Below are 24,678 nucleotides of genomic sequence, written 5' to 3'. Positions count from 1 at the left end.
ATGACTGCTCTGAGAGCTCAAACGTGACCTCCTGGGGTGGGCTTGTGGGCTATCAAGGACTTTCTGTGGGTGACACCTAGGCACTGGCCAGGTGACAGTGCTGGCATGCCCCAGATGGAAACAGAACAGAATTAACAACAGCAAGGAGAGGAATGGCCAAGCACAATCAGGGACCTGTGAGGAGCCCAGCATCTGCAAAGCTCAGAATCCATGCGAGGGAAGCGAGGAACCAGGCTGTGGAGGCTGCAGAGCCATGTCCTACAGGGCCCTGCACGCTGCGCCAAGAGATGTGGACTACTTTGTTCTGCAGGTACTAAAAAGCTAGTAAGGATTATAAAGGCAGACTTAAGTTTTAGAATGAGCACCTGGAAAGCAAAGGATGAAACTGGGGGTTCCTGCAGCTCCCCAGGCAGTAAGTGATGTATTTCTGATCCAGGGCAGGGGCAGAAGATGAAAAGCAGAAGGTGACTTGGGAGGAGAGCAAAGAATGTGCAATAAACAAACTCTGGTTCCTAACAAGATGGAAGGGTGAGTGTGATGGAGGAGGCCACAAGTGGGTCTCAGTTGAAAGGCTGGGAAGTCCAGAGGATGGTGGTGCCATCTACAGAGATGGAGGACCCTTGAGCAGGAAAATACTGAGTCGAGCTTGGGAAAGGCTTAATTTGAAAGCTTATGGGACATTGAAGTGGAGACAATGAGTTTTCTAACACTTAAGACAAACACGTATTGAAACCTGGAGCCAGGAATAAAAATGAATTTTAAATTATATACAAATCAAAAGTCCTGCAATTAAATGGAAATTTTTTACTTTGCACATGTTATGAATATTAGATTTTAAAACATAGTAAATAAGAAATGAGAATTTTAAATTGATCCAAAATGTAAGTTCAAAAGAGTTTGTAAGATTTCCTATAAGAATCTAAAACCAGAATAAAATTTCTACACACTCACGTAGACTTTTAATCAAAACCCACAAAATCTTTTATTTCCATAGGATACAGAATTAAGTAAATAACTGTGATTTATAGATCACTTTAAGACAAATTTTGTTTAGAAATGACAATTTTTACTCTAAATATGTTAGATCAATGTGAAACCTTATTTATAAGAAAAAAACTATTCCTGCACCCATCAACCCATCACCTACATTAGGTATTTCTCCTAATGCTATCCCTCCCCTAGCCCCTCACTCCCTGACAGGCCCCAGTGTGTGATGTTCCCCTCCCTGTGTCCATGTGTTCTCCTTGTTCGACTCCCACTTATGAGTGAGAACATGCAGTGTTTGGTTTTCTGTTCTTGTGACAGTTTGCTGAGAATGATGATTTCCTGTAACAAAACTGCACATTCTGCACATGTACACCAGAACTTAAAGTATAATAAAATAAATATGTAAATAGGAAAATAAAACTCTCAAAAAAAGAAAGAAAAAACTATTCCTGACCAAAACTTCACAAAAATTAACAAATCACTGCTAGATGAGTAGGTAAAGGTAAACTCCAGTTGAGTCAAAAATCTAGAATGGGCTTTGATATACAGAAGATCAAGCAAGAAAAAGAACTAAAAATGTTGGGAAACTAATTTGCAATGATATATTGAGGTATTGCATGGATAAGATCCCAGTTCCTCAAGTCTTCTGAGAAAGTTCTTCAAGGGAGGCAATCAATCAAAATGAGAATCAACTGACCCCAATGTTCCTGAACTAACTCTGGGGGATTTGCGGGGGGGATGACAGTGATGAGTGGGGCACTCCACCTGCACAGGTGAGGGCTTTCAAGTCACCGCTTGTTCTCAGCTGGGATCCATCCACCCCTGTCTAAATGCCTGTCATCTCCAGTACTGCAACGGCAAATCTGCCCTACACGACTGGTCTGAGGGTGGAAATGTATTCCACTGGGCGCACCCCAGTGTCTGCAATATAGGACTTCCACCCCATAAGGGTCTGGATAATCTTCAGCAGGGAAAGTCTGGAGGATTGGCCAGAAGAAAGCTCAGCTTTGCCTCAGAGAAGCTCCTTTGTACTGAATCAAGAAACACAGTCTTCAACCTGTTAATAAGCCTTAAATCAGAGTTTTATAAGCCACAGCTTGGAGCAGTAAAGTACTGCACTGACAAAACTTCCTGAGCTAGGTGTAAGACAGTTTACTTCCAATTAATGCCCTCAGCGTCTCCTATAGTATTTTTGAAAATGCCTTTTCTTCTATATTAATAGGAAATTAAAATAGTGACCTTCTCTGACTAGTTAAATAGCTAAAGTTAGGTGATCTCTATTGCTCCACAGACAAACATTGCGGGGGCTGCTTGGAATCACACCCTAGCCTTGATGCTTTCTGTGGGTCAGGTTAATATCACTAGCAACAGTTCAAACTTAGCTCATTTTTCTGCCAGTGACAAGAAATCCCAGATCTTTGAACCTCTCTTTGTATATCCAATTTCCTAGTGCCTCAATCACCTTCGTATCCTTCCTCTGATCCCTCGATAATATTATGAATGTGAAGAGCTCAGAAAGAGATGTAAATCCATGTATGGATCTGACTCGTCTTGAAGAAGACAAGAGAATAACATCAAAGTTTTCATGATTACCTTTAAAGGATGCCACTAACTCAGCTACTTTACATTTAGCTGCTATGCTTGGAGATGGTGAGTGCAACAGGAAAGAACTGCCCGTTATTCCCCTGGTTGGGTGATTCTGAAGACACCTGGAGGCTTGTCATGCATTAGAGTGCTCATTCATTCAAGCATTCTAGATGTAGTCAAGCATGTATCCATTTAATACTATGTGCACTCAGTGCAAATAAAACTGTTATAAAGCTTTGGTCACTTTGGGAGGCCAAGGCAGGTGGATCACCTGAGATCAGGAGTTCAAGACCAGCCTGGCCAACATGGTGAAACCCCGTCTCTATTAATAATACAAAAAAAATTAGCTGGGCATGGTGACAGGTGCCTATAATCCCCATTACTCAGGAGGCTGAGGCAGGAGAATCACTTGAACCCAAGAGGCGGAGGTTGCAGTGAGCCATGATTGCACCATTGCACTCTAGCCTGGGTGACAAGAGCAAAACTCCATCTCCAAAACAAACAGACAAACAAAAACAAAGCTGTGGTTTCTGCCAAAGATCTCAGAAGCTCGTCTCAAGGCCCAGGGAATGTGCAACAGAAGGAGAGGTGGGAAAGTCATAGAAATAAGCAGGGTGAAATACGATATGACTATGATACCAGGGGTCCTGTAGAAACTAATAATAACCAAGAGCAGGTTACAGCAGGAACATAACAGGGGGAGGCCCCCACCACGTCAACCTGTATCTTGTGATCAGTGATTTACCACTGGCTACTTAAGTCCAGGGACACTGACACCGCCACTGCCTTAGCTCTGCTTCTCGTCTGCCCAGAAACAGGTCTGTTTTCTGGCAGATGCAATACAAAAGAGGAAAAGAAAGCAGGAATGCCCAGGGATTAGAACATCAGGTTGAGTTCCATGAGCCCTTTAAACAACACTGAGACTCAAACCTGCTAAACTTCTACTAAACCAGATAAACCAGCCAATGGCTAGAGGTCTTAGAAGAGTATCTCAAATTATGATAAAACTGCTCACTCACTTTATCTTTGCTTCTCTTCATCCCTTTCTCATCTTATGTTTAATACCTCATTCTAGAGTTTTAGGTTCAGACATGGATAAAAAGTAAATTTTTAAGAAACTAAAGAAAAGGTCATTTAACTAATGAAAACATTAATTTAAAAATCAAGATTAAAAGGGTAAAACAATACAAATAATAAATATATCCAAAATTCATTTCTTGGAGCAATAAAGTAAAACAAACAAATCATCAGCCAGATGAATCATGAATCAACGGAGAAAGAGCAAATCCCCAAAATAAGAAACTAAAGACAAACCATTTCCAGTTAGACACACAAAGACAACAGTTCCTCTTCTCCACCTGGGAATTATCCAGGACACCAAAGAGAATGAGAAACACGCGTGCAACTTAGGTTTCCAACAACATTACATAATTGACAGAGCCCTCAGCCACCAACATGGGTATGATGGCTACCAAAAGCTAGCAGTGCCTAGGAGTAGAAGCCAAGAAAAGACATGAGAAAAGAACACAGATTAGAAGGCAGGTGTCAGCAGGGAGCAGAGATGTGCTTGTCCAAAGTGAGGGGCCTGCCCAGAGGTGGAAAAGCCAAGTCAATGAGTTGACAATGGTATGAATGCTGGCAGGATTCCCTGCTGGATTCAGGAGACTTGGAAGGCTGGACTCCAGAGAACATAACATTATCCAGGAATATCTGTAGGAGACAGTCTATCTCAGCAGCACAAAGACCCCACAGTCAGCATCTCCACTGGCTACGGGAACCACTAGGACTGATGAGCACCACATGATATGGGGATTTACACACAGTGAATGCTCAGTAAGTTCCGGCGCTGATGGTGAAAATAAGCAGCATCTTAATGGTGGTACCAACATGGAGTTCATATTATAAGAACATATTAACAAAAAAGAAAGGGCATAGACAATTTCTAATCTTAATGCAGTAAAACTAAAATTAATAATAAAAACAGAAAATAAATCTCCTATTTCCTGAAAACAAAATACAGGTTTCTTGATGTCAAAAGTGAATCCCAACCAAATTAGCAAAATATATAGAAAATAATGATAATGATCACATCAGAGGGAGAGCCATTTTTGAAGAAAAATGTATAGCCTCAATACTTATGTAAATAAATGGGGGAGAAAAAAATGTGTGTTAAGCATCTAACCTTAGATGTTAGAAATACAGAACAAAAGAGAACCAAAATGAAAACATTAATTAAAAAATCAGGATAAAAATGGTAAAACAATAAAAATAATAAATATATCCAAAATTCATTTCTTGGAGCAATAAAGTAAAACAAACAAATCATCAGCCAGATGAATCATGAATCAATGGAGAAAGAGCAAATCCCCAAAATAAGAAACTAACTAGGCAAAAGCAAGCACAAATACAGAGGGATTTACCATTGAGAAGAGATTACTCAACTTTATGAAATACAGTTTATTTTTATTTTTATTATTTTTTTATTTTTTTATTTTTTATTTTTATTTTTATTTTTATTTTTATTTTATTTTTATTTTTTTTGAGACGGAGTCTTGCTCTGTCACCCAGGCTGGAGTGCAGTGGCCGGATCTCAGCTCACTGCAAGCTCCGCCTCCCGGGTTTACGCCATTCTCCTGCCTTAGCCTCCTAAGTAGCTGGGACTACAGGCGCCCGCCACCTCGCCCGGCTAGTTTTTTTTTGTATTTTTTAGTAGAGATGGGGTTTCACCGTGTTAGCCAGGATGGTCTCGATCTCCTGACCTCGTGATCCACCCGTCTCAGCCTCCCAAAGTGCTGGGATTACAGGCGTGAGCCACCGCGCCCGGCTGAAATACAGTTTAAACCTTGAATGAAAGAGACTGCATTTATAAGAAAATATTTTTGACAAAAACAACATCCTGAAGAGAAAGTAAGTCTAAACAGAAATATTTTCACATGAAAAATAGAAAACAATATTTAATATAGTGTGTATATACATATATGTATATATGTGTGTATATACATATATGTTTACATATGTATATATCAAACGTTTATATATGTATACATATCAAATGTTTATATATAGACACATATATATGTATATATAAAAACATCTGACATTAAAGGAGCTCATGAATAAAGCACTCAGAATCATCTCTGACCCATGGCCAGTGCTGCATAAGTGTTTGTTATTATTATTGAGATATACGCAAAATCTGTAATGAGTTATTGGTCAAAAGGATCAAGCCACAAATTACAGAAAAACACAACATGACCTATTGAGGAGAATTCTGAAAATCCACGAATTGTTCCACATTACAAAAGGAGAGAAATCATATAGTCTTGTCCATGAATGATTTGTTTTAAAAAGTCTTTTGATACAGCTCTAGATTTACACTTAAAAAACCCCCAAAAACAAAAGAGTCTCTAAATAAGAACCAATGGCTACTTCCTTCACACTAAAATTTATTTAAGTTAACCCAAAAGCCAGGAGGTAGCTTAAAGGGAAAACATTAATCCTACTAAACAAAAAATTAGACAAATGTGTCTACTATGACTGCCTTGATAACTCTTTTCTTCCTGGAGGAACAATGCAAAGCAGCTGGAAAGAGAAAAAAGTTTTAAAACATGTAAAGTGGAAATCTACTTGAAAATGATGTCTGACTACTTACTTGGAAAACCTAAGGGGATCAAATGAAAAACTACAAACAATGAGAGAACTCACAAGTGGCTAGAGGAAAAGCGTATGCACCAAAAATCCTATGAAACTCTGTCTCTTTCTCTTTAATGTGAACATATCACCTGTTTGTAAAATAGGCAAGGAGTATTAAGAATAGAAGTTCAGTTGCCTTACCTATCTGCAACCATCCGGCAAGAACGCTTTCTCTGTTTGCTCTATGGATGATAGTTTTGTTTCAACAAGGGTGAAATTCCCATATGTTTCTTCACTCTGAATTTTTGTAGTTTTGCTTTATTTTCCTATGTTACCATAAATACTGACGAAGAAGCTATCTTCATATGTTGTGCACTACAGAGCTTAGCAATGCCTGAGCAGACAAGAGAACGGAAACCCCACAGACTCTCTGGCCTTAAAGAATACATGGAACAGTCTGCAATAACCCATGGAGGGAAAGAAGTACAAGCGCAGTCCAACTGTGGGTGTTGGTATCTGTGTTGGGGTGAAAAGTAGACTCGCTCAAAACTTACATCCACTGGAAACCTCAAAATATGACTCTTTTGGAATAAGGTCTTTGCAGAAGTAATTAAGTATGCTTCAAGGAGATCATCTTGGATTTAGAGTGGCCCCTAAACACAATGAATCGTGTCCTTATAAGAGACAGAGGAAAGGAAAATGCAGCGCCAAAGAGAAGGCGGCCATGTGAAGACAGGGGCAGAGATGGGACCTATGGAGACTAAGGCGAAGGCATGCCGAGGACTGCCAGCTGCCACCAGAAGCTACAAGAGAGGCATAAACGCAGTCTCCCTCACAACCTCCAGAGGGAACCACCTACGCCAATACCTTGGTTTTGATTTCTATGAGATAACAAATGTCAGCATTTGTAAATCTTTGTTGTTTCAAGCATCCAAGTTTGTAGTAATTTGTTACAGCAGCCCTTGGAAACCAATACCGTTTCTCATCTGGACTGTGGTAGGAGAGATTCAAAGGCACGGAGCTGTAGAAGTGCATGTCTTCAAGCCACAAAACTTAGATGGAGCATGGTCAGATCCATATTATCAAGGTACCATGAAGCTGGTCAGAGTTAGAGGAAAAGGGCAGCCCTCCAGGTTGTCTCGGTAACAGAAGTGGGCTTCTCCAAGCAACAAAACACTCTAGACAAACAGTGGCATGATAATCTAAGACAACCAGCTCTCTACATGCCTACTCTTGTATTTCTCCCTCTTATTTATGCCAAGGAGTAATTTGAGGAACTGTGTCTCAAGGGTTTTCAAAGCCTGCTATTCCATTAACCTTCAGGAGCTCAGACCCTCAGGCATTAGCAGAACTTTCTAACTGCACTCATCAGTGTAGTGTAGGCTTCTAGTACCTTGCTAGAATGAAGTTGAGTGCCTTGAGTCCGAGTAGGATTCACCACAAGGCAGTCAGTCAGAACCAGACTTGGACTCTGAGGGTGTTACACATGTATGATCCAACTCTTGCCTTACTGAATTCACAGGTCATTTGGGTTTTGATTATGAACATATTTCCCAAAGCATTTTTACACCCAGTTTCTAAAAGCTTATCTAAAATTATGCAAATTTAGCAAAATACATTACTGCTGCTGCTGCCTACTACTCATTGATGGCTAAGCACCAGATTAGCTTGATTCCGGGTTCTTCTTCCAGGTCATCACATCTGATCAGCACCAAGGCCAGAAACCAAACAAGGAGGTTGGCCATTGCTGCTGCCATTTTACAGATTTGAAAACTGAGCAAGCTAAAGAATTAGGCTAAGCTCATGCAGTGTTGCAGCTTGGGTTCTCCAGGAAGCAGATTCTGAAACGGGGTTCAGTGTTTATTAGGGAGTACCCTCAGGACCAGTTCTCGTGGGGAAAGACAGAAGTGGTGCTGGGCACAGGGAGAAGCTAACCTGCTATGCAAGCCCAACAACTGGCAAACTCACAGGCACCCTGGAACGGAAATGACTGTCAGAATTGCCTGCACTTGACCAACATGGAAGGAGTTTATACCCCTGACGCTATCAGTCATGGATGTGGGCCACCCTCACAAGGGCACAAGCTCGGGCTGGCAGGTGTTTTCAAGCATTCCCCAAAGAAGCTGATGACTGAAAGTCAGCTGCAGACAACACTCCCAATGGCCAGGAAGCCAAGGATTCCTGGAGAGGGGACCTGGGACATCTACCTCCATGTTCACTGCACGCAGCAGTGAAGTAGGAGAAGCAGAAGCCAACCCAGATTCTGCCCGAGGCCAAAATGCTTGCTCTTCCCACCCTCCCACACTTGCTTCCATATCCAGACATTCACGAGATGCTGAGAGGGGTCTCAAAAATAACTAGCCCAGAGTCTGGCCATTGGGATCTCTCATCTCCTAGGAGAGGTAAAAATTGATGCACATTATTCTCAAAGAAAGCATGCTCCGATTATTGCTGCAAAAACAGAAAGCACATCCCCTCCCTCTGCTTCCAGCCTGCCCAGCTTGTTTCACCCTGAAAATATAATAATGTTGTGGTCTACCATCAAGTAGTTATTATTTTTAATACCTGATGCTTCTGAGCACTAACTATGCACTTGGCCCACTTAAGTCCTTTTCATTTATCCCTCATTTCCTCATCCCTGCTGCCGCAGGAAGAGGCCATGACAATCATTTCTGTGTTACAGATAACTAGGATCAGCCCAGCTCTGTCTCTCCCTGGACTGTCTCCAAGTGATGATGTGTACATCCTCCTTCCACGGCACCAGCTCACTGGGTTTCTCCTTACTCTCTAAAGAGAATCTCTTAGAACCAGAGCTATGCTCTTGTTAAAGTCAAGCTGCAGATATATGATTCTCTTCAGTTCATATAACTTAGCAGATTCATCATTCTGTGCTGCAAGAACACAGGAGGAGCCTGTCCTGTGTGACTCGCATGGGGGATGCTGATTTTCTCATTGTCTTACGGGGTTTCAAAGAGTGATTACTGGTGGTTTAATAGATGCCTAGAATTAGTATCTTTCACAAACTACCCCCTCCCTAAAAAATAAACATTTGGAATGAGCAGAACCTCGTTATCTTTGTAAGTAATGGACCAAGGATGCAAGGATTGGTGAAATTAAGAGGAAAATCACTGCCAAGATGCCAAGTGAAACATTAGCGAGTGATACCTCTAGCCAACATTTAATCAATTTATAGTAAAGTATCATATTCAACATAAACCCATCACTTAGAATAAGCAGAATACAGGGTACAGGTGACGGAATCAAGAAGAGGACAGAGACAGTTAATGGATGGCTGTCACTTTTCATTTTTAAAGAAATTCTTTTTTGTGCTCCTTTGATCAAATCTCCAAGAGAAATTCATGTTACGATAGGGCTTCCCTGTACCTCCGTTCCCTCAATGCCCTCCACAGAACAGCTCCAAAATGCTGAAAATGAACCTAGGTCTCATTCTACCATTATAGTCAAATTGTTAGTTACCAACATGAAAGTTCCATGTCTTTAATATTCTTGTATTTTTGTTCTAGAAATTGCCAGTGCATTTTTAAAGTCTGATGTCCTGCATTACATGTTACTGCTGGTGTTTTGTTCACTGGCCCTACCAAAACTCTACCTAGGTATAGGTGTCAGGCCTGGGAAGGGACCAGGGAGGAGAAAAGAAAGCAGGGATGAGAAATGCATTTAGATTTGCTTTAGGATTTAGTCACATTAGGCACGTTCCTATTTTTAGTTCCTCCTGATCCTTACTCCCATTCCTTCCAATTTTAATGCCTTTGGAACAGGTAAGGAATGGCTTGCTAAACCTAAGGGATGGATTCTACTCAATCAATAGTTTCATGCTACACAAAATGGATAATGATATGGTCTCCTTTCTCTTCTCCTGTGAAAAAAAATTAATACCCTGAAGACAAAACAGTGAGAACAGAGATCCAAATTCCTAACAATTAGTCTCCCCCACAGCCAGAAACCGGGCAGCTGGTAACCTACTGTTTTTCCTTTGAGCTTCTCAGATTAGATCCTAAACACAATTTAATTCCAGACTCCAATATACACTTTCTGAATTATACTTAAAAAGACTCAATTATGTAACAAAACCACATTGCTATTGATTACACACTTGGCATAGATGATTTGTTGTATTAGGTGCAATCTAAAATTTTTCAAATTGTATCAAAACTTAAATCTATTAGAGCATCCACAGTGTAAAAGAATCCTATAAAATTTCTCTAACATATAAGTAATCCTGTTATAAAATCAATAAGCACCCCTTAGCTTTGCTTCTTTAATAAATGTGGATTCTCGCATAACTGGCTTGCTTAAGTAAATCTATATTCAAATTGCTCTCTCTCTCAAGGGAAAATAAAAGATACATGAAACGAAAATTCAGAACGTGCTATGAATACCAAGGAAATCAAAATATAAGAAAAGTGAGTTTCACATACAAAGTGCAATCATGATGTATAAATAGGAATATATGGAAATTCCTGGGGGTTGGCTCATTATTATGCCAACAGTGATACTAACCTACAAAAGTACAGCAAATGAAGAACAGGCACGATGTATATATACGACGAAATAAGCACTAAACAAGCACAAGCTTCATGCTGGACCGAGGCTCCTGACCTTTGGACCCACTGAGCCTGGCTGGAAGGCATGATCCCAGCCTCTGATATCCTCTGAGGGCCGCACCACTGCCACCACCCCTGGAGCCCAGGCAGCCGCCACAACTGAGGTGGGTGGAGAGGAGGGTTTCACATCTTCTTTACCTAGTCTCAATTTCCCTTTGCCTTGATATGATGGTAAGCAAAAAAGACTCCTTGCTGCTATCATGGAACTTACAGCCAAATGCATGTTATCCTATGATATAAGTACAATTTTTATGTTCTAGTTAATCATGAATTACTAAGGGCTTTTGGTTTTTATGCTAAATGTATCATGTAGAAATGATATATGCTTCTTACATGGATAATATAAAACTGTTTTTCTTTAAGTTTTCTCATAATTAAATATTGTCTTCCCTTCATCACTAAGGGATTCCAGTATGTCTTCATAATCCCAAGACTACAGAAAAACGTTTCTTTGAAATTCAGTTAGGATAACAAAGAGAAAACAATTGTTTAAAAAATTTGCAGAAAACAGTATGAAATAGATCGGAGAGTGACTGACAAATGTCTCTTCCTCTTTCACTAATAATTGCTGTGTTCAAAATGTGTTCGTTTTCTTTCTGGTCCTACCTTTTCTCCCTTCTTTTTCTCTTCTTTATTGATATATAAGAGTTGTACATATTTTGGGGGTATATATGATATCTTGATACTTGTTTACAAGGTGTAATGATCAAATCAGGGTACTTAAGGTAGCCCTCACCTCAAACCTTTATCCTTCCTTTGTGTTTGGAACAATTCTTCTCTTCTAACTATTTTGAAATATATAATGAATTGTTGTAAACTATAATTTCCCTACCATTTATCAAACACTAGAACTTACACGTCTCTCTACCTGCATTTTTGTACTTGTGAACCAATTTTACCACCTGCTTCCCTTCCCAGCCTTCTCTTTTCTTCTTGTCCTTCTCCTTCCTTCCAGAATGATTCAGGCCTAAAACCATCAGACAAGGCCCTGTAAGGAAGCATCTGCACCAGCAGTGGATGCGGGAGGCCAAATTCATCCAAAGATGACAAAGTTGGGTGTGAGGTACATCCAGAATGGGAAACCCAACCACAGGGGGAAAGAGCCTGAGCAGAGGAGGGGATACCTAGGTGCAGGGCAGCCCCACATACGTGGGTGTCAGAGCTGGGACAGGGGAGAGGACACCCAGGTGAGGGGCAGCCACACACACATGGGGTATCAGAGCTGGGACAGGGGAGGGGACCCACACATGTGTGGGGTATCAGAGCCTGGGCAAAGGAGGGAGACGTGCTTGCAGGGGACAAGCTGGGTACAGGGATTGGAGCAGGAACCAAGGGAGGAGGCATCTGTACGTGAGGAGGGGATGGCAGTAGAAATAGGAGGCTGGTTACAGACACGAATTGGTCCGATAAAGGAAATCTATCATAAATCATGGAAGCTAGATATTTTTTACTATTAGTCAAGGGAGCTACAGTTGAAAGGGCAAAAACTGGAGTGAAACCTATGGTTGCTTGGAAATGGAAATGTCCTTGTGAAGTCCTGACTATTAGTATACACACACACACATGCACACACACATCTGTAATGTGGACGTAAATGCGTGTGGGCCTCACCTTGGTATAGTGACACCCAAGACCTAATGCCCAGATCATGTCTGTAAATGCTGTTCACTAAAAAAAAAAAAAAAAAAGCAGGACTCCTGATTCTTTCATCAGAATCAGCACCCTAAAATCAGAGAGGGCTGATTTTAGGCCTGGGGCAGGAAGGAATAAGATCAGCCAGAAAGATCTTGTTCCACTAGAAAGCAAGAAAGGGCTCCAAGGATAGTGGGAACGTGTCAAGAGGACACCGAGGCCAGCTTGAAGAGGTGCCCACTGGACAAATCAGAGACAATGTAGGCATCAAAATAAACAGCGATAGTGGCCGGCTGCAGTGGCTCATCCCTGTAATCCTAGCACTTTGGGAGGCCAAGGCTGGCAGATTGCCTGAGCTTAGGAGTTCGAGACCAGCCTGGGCAACATGGTGAAACCCCGCCTCCACTAAAATGCAAAAAAGAAATTAGCCGGGCATGGCAGCGTGTGCCTGTAGTCCCAGCTACTCAGGAGGCTGAGACAGGAGAATTGCCTGAACCTGGGAGGCAGAGGTCGCAGCAAGCCGAGATTATGCCACTGCACTCCAGCCTGGGCAACAGAGCGAGACTCTATCTCTAAATTAATTAACTAATTAAATAGTGATGCTAATGGTGTATAATCAATTTAATAAAATAGGAAAAAAGAAGACTGTATAGATATTAATAAACAAATAAATTGAAACAAGATATATACCTAGTTTCAAAGTGCCTTTCCACAGAGTATGTCTTAATTATAAGGAGGAAAAGAGTAATTTCTATGTGAAAGAGTTGGATGGACAGAGCCATCATACAAGTGAACACCACAGATAAGGAGACAAAGAGAAGCCATACAGCCTTGATTGTGCTCCGGGAAGACACACCCACCATCGCTCTGTGATTCTTGCCAAAGATGCAGAACCGGAATCTATTCATGAGGAAGCATCGGACAAACTCAAGTTGAAAGACATATTACAAAATAACGGTCCTGCAGTCTTCAAAAGTGTTAGGATCATAGGGCCAAAGAACCATTAAATAATTGTTCCATCCTGTAGAAGATCAAAGAGACTGGAGAACACATTGCCATGTGTCATGCCATGCGTCTGAGCTAGGTCCTTTTGTGACGAAAGACGTTATTGGGAAAGCTGAAGGAACTTGAATAGGGTCCGTGCATCAGATGGCAGTGACAGGGCAATGTGGACTTCCCAGCGTTGGCAGGTGTCTTGTGGTTATGTAGGAGAATGGTACTGTAGGAAATACACACTGAAGCATTTGGGGTGATGGGGCATCAGATTGGCAACTTACCTCTAAATGGCTTAGCAAAAAAAAATAATTCTCTATACTCCATTTGCAACTTATTGGTAAGTCTGTTATTGTTTTAAAATAAAAGTTACAAAATACATTAGTGATTACACTTCAGGTTGAAAATGTGTTAAGGAATACCATCCATAATTTTCAGTTATTAATTAAATTTCCTTAATTAGGTGATACATCATAGTCTGAGAATGCCTTCTACTTCAAGGCAAATACTGGTAAAAATGAATTTCCTGAGAACAATGAACTCTCTTATGCAGCAGGGAAGGAGAATATGGATTTATCTTAAGTGAATATTTTGATTAAGAGATAAGTTCTACGTGCTATCAGTGGATTGCCAATGTTCAAAGAAATAAAATGAAACAAAAACTTCTTAATATGGATCTGTGCTAAACAAAACGCACTCCTCCTTTGACGGCTTAGAAGGCAGGGTGATACTGACTATCGTTTGTGGGCAACCTCTTTCTTCGTATCAGGACAGTATCCTTTATTTTACAGATAGTGTCACATTCAACAATTACACTGCAGCAATGCAACCACCAAATTTGTAACATTCTAATTTATATATACCATGCATAAAAAGATTCAATAAAGTGTTTTTCTGGAACCTCAAACCAGTGGTATTTTTAAGTTATATTTCCAACAGTGGCCAAGGGTACTGAAAGCTCCTTTCTTCATTACTGTGATGTTTACCTACAAACCTCCCATTTCAAATCTGTTCGCATGTTCCACCTTTCCCAGCTCTTGGAATTACTGTGAAATTGTTTCTGAGAAAATGGGAAATGGACTTCATGTTATTCTGTTATTTTGGGTGTTGTTCCTTTATAAAATACTATGGAGTGAAGCATTTTTATTCTTTGTGCTATTCTAGAATTACCCCATCTCTGGCTGTTTGCTGATAAGATGTATTTTTCTTTGTCAGTTTTTGAAACTGAGTAAATAAAAATTTAAGATTCCATCTTTCCCACTTTTTTTTTTAACCAATGCAGGAAAATAAAATTAAAAAAAAAAAAAAAAAAAAAAAAAAAAAAACCCAGCTCAATAAAGAATACAGTATTCAGTGACCTGCAATACATAAAGTTCTTCATGCAGCACTTCCTTTTCCCTTTTTTGTTTTAACCTATTTGATGCTTACCGACAGGTATTAAAACCTCTGAAATATTTTTTGTCCTATTACATCTGCACCAGCAGACACTTCACTTATTCCTGAAGGAGCAGGAAGGATAAGTACAAAGTGTTCGAGGGATGTGTTCCAGGGTCCCCCAAACAGTGAAAGTGCTGTGAGCCATGGCACGTTTGAGCATCTGATTGCTCATGTGAGAAGGGATTTCCCACAGTTATTTTCAGCATGTAAAGTAGCTGAGCAAATTGTTTTCTCATTTCTACTGCAAAAATATGCCCACCACCCTGACCCATATGTGAACACCTAATGTTGAGCTTAACAGCTCAAATAAATGAGAAGATGGAAGAGTGGAATTTAGAGGAGAAAGGAGAAATGCCCCACAGACATCCTCAGGAGAGGCTCTGAGTGCAGAAACAGGAAGTGAAGGCTGGGGTAGACATGATATACACAGGGGTGTTTCTTGTACTTCATCCCAGGCAAGGCTGGATTGTTCTTTTGAGCAGAAGGGTAGTTTCCAGGGGCTAGGGGTTGGGGGAAACCGGGAAAAGTTGGTTAAAGGCTGCAGGCTGAATTATAACATATAAGAATACCTTTTGATCATCAAAATTATACCACCAATCAGCAATCGCAAAACAGATTTGTCACATCCAAGTTTCCTGCTACCATTACTTTTGCGGTTACTAATTGCTAAGTGACTGTGGATCCCACCAATGGCAGTAGAGCGGGGCTGGCTCCTCAGTGTTGTAGGGGGTCAGCCTCAAGGGGCAGAAAGAGAACAGCTGCAGGTACCACACTACACACACCCTGAATGGGCCAGCAGCACCCGCCTCAACCCCTGGTGGGATGTGGAAAGTCATTCTCTGAGGATGTGAGGTGCACCCACCTGCCAGACCAGGTGCTCCTTGCCTCCCGGCGTTGCAGACAGGCAGACGCTAAGCACGATGGTGTGGGAGGAGGAGGTGAGGACACTGGCAATGATGGCGTCTCGCATGTTGAAGGGCAGCATGGTGTACACCACGAAGATGATGAAGAGGAAGAACGATACCTATGGGCAGAGAAGAAGAACAATGAGAGTCACAAATATTCTGGTTTCTAAGAGCCTTCTGTTTCCATCCCATTAAAGGCTGCATAGAACAGCATGAGACATGCTCATTTAAGAAATAATCTGTGGACAAAATAGGGCAGTCGATGCAAATAAGTTCACTGGATTACAATAACAGACTAATCGCTGCGATGGAGAAAAGTTTGTTTTCGAAATTTGGGGACTTCACTTTGGTATCCAAACCACTCCATGAGTATGGATGCAAAGCTGGTCCTAAACTATCAGGGTTCTGTATCTTTGCTTTAGAACACGCACTGAGGATTCTTGAAGTGATCTACCAAACTACAAAGGGAGACCCATGGAGGAGGGACAGGCATCATCAGGGACGGGCGGGGACAGGGGAGACCCATGGAGGAAGAAGAGGTGTCATCGAGGGGAGTTAGTAAAAGCAGATGCTGAGAGCACAGGTATGTAACAAACAAAACAAAACAGTCTGCGGATGGCTCAGCTGCCGTGGAACTCAGTGTGGCAATTCCCCAAGAAGTTAAACATACACAGTGGTTCTACTCCTGTGTACATTTCGAAAAGAATTGAAAACAGGTACTGAAACAGATACATGTACACCCATTTCATAACAGCATTTTCCTAGCAACCTCAAGGTGGAAACACAAATGTTCATCACAGGATGAATAAACAACATGTGGTATATCCACACAATAGAAAATTATTCAGCCTTAACATGGAGTAAGGTGACAATTCATGCTACCATACAGAGGAACCTCGAAAACATGGTAAGTGAACAAAATCTGGGCAAAAGACCTCATAGTGTATGATTCCATTTACATCAAATATCCAGAATAACTAAACCCATAGGGATGGAAAGCAGATTGGGGGTTGCCAGTAGTTGGGGGAAGGGGACTGGGTGGGGAATGGAGAGTAGCTGCTGACTAGGTACACAGTTTCCTTCAGGGATGATGAAAAATTCTCTAAAACTAGATTAGGTATTGGTTGCACAACATTGGGAATGCCACCTTAATTGGGTAATTTATGTTGTGTGAATTTCAGCTCAATCAAAACAATCAACATGAAACCTCTCAAAGAAATGTTTGGCATGAAAAAGAAAATGGTTTAGTAGGTAACAAAAAAAAAAGATCACTTTTATCATAAAAAGAGCAGAGACAGAACAACATCAAAAAGGATGAAAGGTTGGAAGGGACTGAGGTCAGGAAAATAGGGAACGGGACATGTGGCCAGCTTCCCACGCGTCTCTTGACTCCAGACAGAAGGGAAGCTAAGGAAAGTGTGCCCCATTTTCACAGTGTGACCTGTGTCACCTGAAGGGGACGCTCAGGCGCTGCACAGCTGGAAGGATGTGGTGCAATCTCGCCAGCGCTTCTGGTACCAAGTCTGGACGTGAGATCCTGAGAAGAATGTGGGCAATGAGCCGGGCTCCCGACGGAGTTAAAGGGGGAAGCCTGGGAGAACACCAGGCTTCTTCCCTCCTGGGAATCTGCACCACGTATTACCACCTGAAAAGAAGCATCTGTCTCCACTTCACTATTCCAGGGTGGTGTCTGATCAGCTGTATTTGTGTAGTTGTCATACACAGAAGAGCACAGGAAAGATTAAGGAGACATAGCCTAAAAATAAATGTGGGTCCTCAAAAGGCCCTCTTCTATTTGGCACTCCACGCTTTTTGGAACAGGCTTGCTGAATGAATGCTTGTTAAGGCACTTCGACCTGAAGAAGCATTCATTCTGCAAGCCTGTGTGAAGCTCCTGTGAATGCAGCCAGGTTCTGAAGGTGAAGGGCGCAGGACAGAGCCCCAGCTCTCAGGAGCCTCAGGGTCCAGCAGGTGAGACAGTCATGCACGTAGCTGTCATCTAGTAGTCTGTGTCCTGAGAGAACGGCACCTGCTCTCACTGAGAGGAGACGACTGGGTGGACGCTGAGGCACCTTCTCTAATTCTTGTGAGTCCAGCCGTCTCGGGACGACAGCCAGGAGAAACCCACTGTGAGTGGGAAAAATGACCCGGAATCCTCATCAGGAAGCCCAGATTGGGCATGGACCATCTGCTTCATGCCCCCGTCTCCTCCCATTCAATCTATATTTAAAAGGGCCCTCAGGCCAAAAATTGTGGGGGAACACATTGCCATAGCAATATTTTTTTTCTGGTAAATATTTTTTCTTTCACCTCTTTAAAAATAAAGGCTCTGAAGGTTTTTTCAGTAAAGCATTATTATTTAGCATCATATGCATTCCACTTGTTCCATTCCATATTTGGGACGTGAAACCAAGGCAAAAACTATTGTCTTAGACCGTTTATGTATAAAAATGCAAAGTTTGGCTAGGAAGACATATCAGGCATGCCTTTGGAGGGACTTGTAGTAAGGGATGCTTTATCTACACAGACAGGCTGGGGCACCTCCCTCACTTCATCTTCCCAAGGAAGGAATATGCATGAATTCTAGCCCCAAAATTATCTTCCAAAACCACTGATAGCTAGCAGCACCACTCACTGGGAGTTTGCTGTGCAGATCCCTTCCCAGGTCTCCAGCGAGTCTGACTGAGAACCACTGAGCTATCAGAAAAGCTTCTTTAGGAATGGGAAAATCAATGGTTGTGTACTTATAGCTTATTGAGCAAATGAAATTTACTTTGGAATCTCTGTATTGCCCTCCCAGTTTACAGAAAGTATGTTCGATTAAGATACTGTTTTTTCTACACATAACATTTATGTAAAATCTTATATCCCATAACGGGTATTAAATGAATAATTTCAGGTACCAGAGTTGACAATTACAAAAGAGAACCTCTCTTTTATGATTACATATTTGCTTCTATGCAAAAACCTTTAGCATTTCTTTAAAATTATCACTTTCGAGTAGCTTAATTTCGGATAACTTTAAAATTCTAATACCATCTCCATTAAAATATACTTCTGCAAATATTTTGAGCCTTGAAATGGAAGTCTGTGGAAGACTTATCCACGATAACCAAATGGAAAACAGATCTTCAGTTTTCTGAACACAGGAGCCCCTGTTAAGTATTCTTCATGAGACGGCAAAATTAATTTTCAAAGGTCAATTGTGCAAATTGCATTAAATCAAATCAGAGGTTTTAGTGGTAGTATTCCGGGAGTTTGGCTAGTGGTGCTTGGGGAGTGTGCGGCGGGTGGGACAGTGAGGAAGAAAGTCAACTACAGCTTCGACTCTCACAGGGAGAATGTTCTTCACTCCTTATTAATCCCAAAGAGTTCTCATTTTTTTTAAGCCTGCTTTCCAATGCAACTTCAAACAGGGCCATATGTAAAACTAAAATGGATTTGGCACATGTAAAGAATGTGTGGGTAAAAAGCTCCAGAAAGTCGAATGCTACCTCTTGGGTTTCCATGTTACCATGGGGACATCTCCCATGGCTGAGATTCCCCTTAGATGTAGCTCTGTCCAGAGGGTAAAGAGGGCAGAGCCAGGGATCTCATTCCTGTGATCCTGCACAGAAACCCCAAGTTTACACAATAGCTGAGGCGTCCGCACTCATTCCAATAAAACAGTTTCAAGTGTGTCTCTTAACTCCAGCTCCACACTTGCCTTTTGCAAGACATGCCTATCTTCCTACATATCTTCTACTTGCGTCTCAAGCTTCACAAGTTTCAAATCAACCAAGAGCTTCTTTATGTTTTTAAACCTGTTTGTCTTGCAGGATAACTCAAGTCTGCCCATGATGGCTCTGTCTCCAATAACCCAGGTGCAAATCCTTGAAAGTCACCTTTGAAAATTCTCTCCTCGCACCCACACTCAAAAACACGGTCTTCTCATTTTAGGATTCCAGACCAGTGGGTTGTCTCTGTCTGTCTGCTTCTCTCCATCCTGAACTCACTGAGCTGGTTCCTGGCATTTCTGTTTGTTAGGAAATACGATTTTATACTCTTTCCCTCTATGCCCTGCTGCCAAAACAAGGGAAGCAGAGTGTGTACCCTTCTCCTTCGTGTCCACTCCATGCCTTTCTCCAAGCCTTGGGTAACCATCAGGACTCTTTACAAAAAACCATTGCTTTCTTCTTTCTGGCCATGTAATGTAATTGCACTTCACTGTTGTCATTTCAGTTAGGTGAGAGGCGAGTGGAAACTTTAAAAGCTCATGCACTGTTAGCCATGTCCTCCTCCCTCCCCGGCAACCATGGAAACATGGAGTTGAGGCTTCTCCCAGTCTAGGTCCCCACATGAGCAGCACAGCCTCTCAGCTGACCTACACAAACCTGTGTTCACGCGAGTGGTTGACAAACCTTTGTGATGTTAAGCCCCGAATTCCTAAGCACAGTTCAGCTGGTCCTGTTACCAAGCTTATAGAAACACACATGCACGCTCATGGGATGTCTTACTGATGTCATATTTATAATAATTGGGTGCTTTTATATATAATACCCTGCAATTTGCATTTTGTTCCATTAACTATATATCACGGGCCTCTTTCCAGGTCTATAATCACAAATATATTATTTACTTCTTACTAGCTGCAAAATGTTCCATGGCAATGGGTACATCATCTTTGACTCTAGTATTTCCCCACTGATGCTCTCCCTCCTGGCAGGAGTAATGCTCCTTCAGTTCTTCCTTGCTCCAACACCATTCTTTCTCTAATCCAGATAGCATTCTACTGCCAGATTCATGATTCTGAACGCACAGGTCTCATGTGTTTCTTCCTTGGATGAAAACCTCCTGTAGCTTGCCTCATACCACCTGCACGAAATGGAAAATCCTCCCCTGCCTCCACCCACACCCTCTAGTCCTCTTCATTCTCTTTACTTATTCAGAGCATTTACAGTCCCCATTTATTTGTTAATTTTCTCCCCTCACATGGGTAAGCATAGTGACAAAACCAGGAACAGCCAAGACCCCAATGCCCAGGACAGTACCTCACATATGGCAGATGCTTCACTGAATATTTGCTGTCTGCAGGAAAGACTATTATGCATCCTAATATGAACCAAGCCATAACCACCTCATTAGCATCTACTCACCAAATGCTTCTCTAAAAACATTCCAACATCCTCCTTGTTCCAACTGGACTCGCCATTAGCTATAGACATGTTAATTTTCAAATTACCATTTCTCTATTTAGTAGATCAATTACGTTGAATCACTCAACTGGACAGACATTTGTCAGATGCCTGTGGCAAGCAACAGCAGATACTGGGTTGAATCAGGAGCAGCCTCAGTTTGGGCAGCCCCTGTTCTCAGCCTAGAGAAGCTGGCCCCTTGCAAATACCCCACTCAACTCTCTTGACTCAGCACATCTGCTCCTGCCTATCCGACAACACAAGATCTTCCAAAGAAGGCCAATTTTGAAGAGTTTGATACAATGAAAACTCAACTAAGCAAGGAGAACATGAACACTGTCACCACTTTTTCATGAAGAAAGCTCTTTTGTGGAACCAAGTTCAAGCTCATCTTCTTTCTGGAGGGTGGGCATAACCCCCTCGGTGAGTGTGCAGTAAGAGCTCCTTGTGCTAATGAGATTCTGAGCTGGATTTTTTAAGAGGCGGTATCATAGCTGTGCAGTCAAACAACGGTGGAGTGGAAGGGACCATTTAATCCATCTCTTCCAAGGCAGGCTGCAGAAAGCATAGGACTTGGAAGATGAGCTGCTCCAATGATTTCATGGCTTCTTCAGATCATGCGTCAAGTGCATTAGCTTCTTGAGGCTGCTGTAACAAATTACCACAAAGTGGGTGGCTTTAAACAACAAAAAAATTTTCTGTCACAGTTGGGAGGCTAAAAATTTTAAATCAAGGTGTCCGCAGGGTTGGTTCCCCCCAGAGGCTCTAAGGAAGAATCTACTGCAGATTCTGGTGGCTCCCAGCAATCCTGAGCAACCTCTGATCACTCTGCTGCCATCTTACCTGGCCTTGCTCCCATGTGTCTGTGCCTCTGCACAGCGTTCTCTTCTCCCTGTATCTCTGTCCAAATTTCCCTCTTGCTATAAAGACCTCAGTCATTGGATTTGGGACTGACCCTAAATCCATTATGACTTCATCTTAACCTGATGACATCTGCAAAGACCCTATTTTCAAATAAGGTCACATTCACAAGTACTGCAGGCTAGGACTTCAATATATCTTTCTTGGAGAACATAATCCAACCTGTAACATTAGGTTTATGCTGTAATCAAACCAGGGTTTAGATCTCAAGTATTTTCTGCCCACTTCACATCCCATGTTCCATTCCTGAGTCAGACATGAAAGGCAAGTGTCTATAATATCAAGGCTACTTACAATTTATAAATCCAAACTAATTTGATAGAAATATTCTATTTTTACTTTTTGGACATAAAATTACTATGAAAATGGAGAAGAGTTGAGGTACAGCTTAAGCAAAGGTAGACCAGGCTCGTGGATAGGTCCTAACTTGATTCTACACACATCAGGTCTATCAGGGTTCCACTCGGTCTCAGGCCTCTGCTTCAAGGCCCATGGACTTTCACAGTGTGGCTCAGTCTTTCTTTCACAGTGCAAATATTCCCAAACATGCCAATCATAGATTAAAAGATATTCCCAAACATGTCAATCATAGATTAAAAGATGAAGCTTCTGGTTTTCTCTTTCAAATGGCTCTCAACTCTAATATACAAATGGAGTGTTGCCATTTGTTGCATTCTGCCCTGGAATGTATAAACAAGTAGAATCATCGGCAAGCTAATCAAGATTAGGTACAGAAAGAAAGCACAGTGGTTCTGTGGAGAACACACCATCAGAGAACTATTTCCTATTTTTGTTAGGCTAGTAAATTAAAGGAAATAACATCTCAGTGAACATAATGTATTTTATAACCAAAGGCAGAGCAATTAAAATCATTTTTCTCTCCAAAAAATCTAAGAAATTAGAAATACCATAGTATTTACAGTAGTAACTTAATTTTCAAAGACACAGATTTTACCAAAAACCATAGGAATTATACCTTGTATCTCATTGTTATTGCAGAATACAACGAGAAATGCCAAAATTTAGTAAATATTGTCTGAGGAAATTTAGAATTTTTAAATACATTAATCTAATTGAGCATTCTTAATGGTAAGTTACGTCAGGCCTCTGAGCCCAAGCCAAGCCATCACATCCCCTGTGACTTGCACATATACGCCCAGATGGCCTGAAGTAACTGAAGAATCACAAAAGAAGTAAAAATGCCCTGTCCCGCCTTAACTGATGACATTCCACCACAAAAGAAGTGAAAATGGCCGGTCCTTGCCCTAAGTGATCACATTACCTTGTGAAAGTCCTTTTCCTGGCTCGAAAAGCTCCCCAACTGAGCACCTTGTGACCCCCACTCCTGACCACCAGAGAACAACCCCACTTTGACTGTAATTTTCTTTTACCTACCCAAATCCTATAAAATGGCCACACCTTTATCTCCCTTCGCTGACTCTCTTTTCGGACTCAGCCCGCCTGCACCCAGGTGATTAAAAAACTCACACAAAGCCTGTTTGGTGGTCTCTTCACACGGATGCGCATGACAAATTCTAAGTTCAAAGTAATGTATTCTCATTGGATGTCATCTATATCTCAAAGAATTGATGACTTTGAGAATATTGATGACTTTGATACCATTTACTAATCAGGAACACTGTTTAAATTTTCTGGAAACATAACTAGAAAGCTGTATAGTAGAAATGTACTTTAACATTTTCCATAACCAAATCTGTAAAACAATAAATATGTTTTCACCTAGATGATTATTTTCTTATCTTGTTCCTTGATAATACTTCACACAAGGATTACTCTGAGTCACAAATATATTTTTTATACAAACATCACAAACTGTGTAAAGGCATCTTCTGTTTAATTGGGGGAACCTCATTCATCCCAATGTCTTATGCTAAACTGTCCACTGGCTCAGTTCTAAGGTCTAACTCCTAATTCCCACATTCATATACTATAGTGGATTACACAGACCTAATGACCAAATTGTTGTTAATATTATTTATAGGAAGACATGACATAGAGACTCTAAATTATCAAAACAGGCCTAGAGTATGTGGATGCAGTTTTCACAAGGGATATTTTATGCCCCAACTCCAATGAATCTCTGTCCTTCGTGTACTCTCTCCCATCTCATTTAATGAAACCCCTAGTCCCCAAACCTAGGAAGTATTCTTAATAGTTTTTTCTTCCTCATTCTTTCCACCCCTACAAAAACATCCAGAGCCCATCTACTCCCTCCTGCCTGTGGTTACAACATCATCCAAATCACATGATCATCCCTGGATTCCTGCAACAGCATCCAAATAGCCTTTCTTACACCAGTGTCCCCTAGAATGAATTTTATGCACAGAAGTCAAAGCAATATTTTAAAAAGTTAAATCTGATAACAGTAATCCTCCTCTGTTTATAGCCCTCTGATGGTTTACTTTTCTTTTCTTTTCTTTTTTGATGGAGTCATGCTCTGTCACCCAGGCTGGAGTGCAGTGACGTGATCTCAGTTCACCGCAACCTCTATCTTCCAGGTTCAAACAATTCTCCTGCCTTAGCTTCCCGAATAGCTGAGATTACAGGTGTGCACCACCACGCCCAGCTAATGTTTGTATGTTTAGTAGAGACGGGGTCTCACCAGACTAGTCTTGAACTCCTGGCCTCAAGTAATCCACCCACCTCAGCCTCCCAAAGTGCTGGGATTACAGGTGTGAGCCACAGCGCCTGGCCCCTCCAATGATTTTCTGTAACACTTAGAATAAATTTAAAGTCCTTATAATGCCAATAAGGGTCTCTCAT

The 24,678-nt window shown here is 41.4% G+C and overlaps 1 protein-coding gene across 1 annotated transcript in view; it reads right to left on the bottom strand.

Annotated features, from left to right (window-relative positions):
* The window catches only part of ADCY2 (adenylate cyclase 2), a 423,318-nt gene that overhangs the window by 288,851 nt on the left and 109,789 nt on the right, over nt 1–24,678 (bottom strand). Inside the window, exon 3 of the mRNA XM_025387564.1 lies at nt 15,757–15,918. Within this exon, the coding sequence (XP_025243349.1) occupies nt 15,757–15,918 (162 nt within the window). The remainder of the gene's footprint in view (nt 1–15,756; nt 15,919–24,678) is intronic.

The sequence above is a fragment of the Theropithecus gelada genome, chromosome 6, assembly GCF_003255815.1.
Source record: "Theropithecus gelada isolate Dixy chromosome 6, Tgel_1.0, whole genome shotgun sequence".
Lineage (NCBI taxonomy): Eukaryota > Metazoa > Chordata > Mammalia > Primates > Cercopithecidae > Theropithecus > Theropithecus gelada.
Note: the sequence above shows the minus strand (reverse complement) of the source record. Positions and strands in the feature narration are given on the sequence as shown.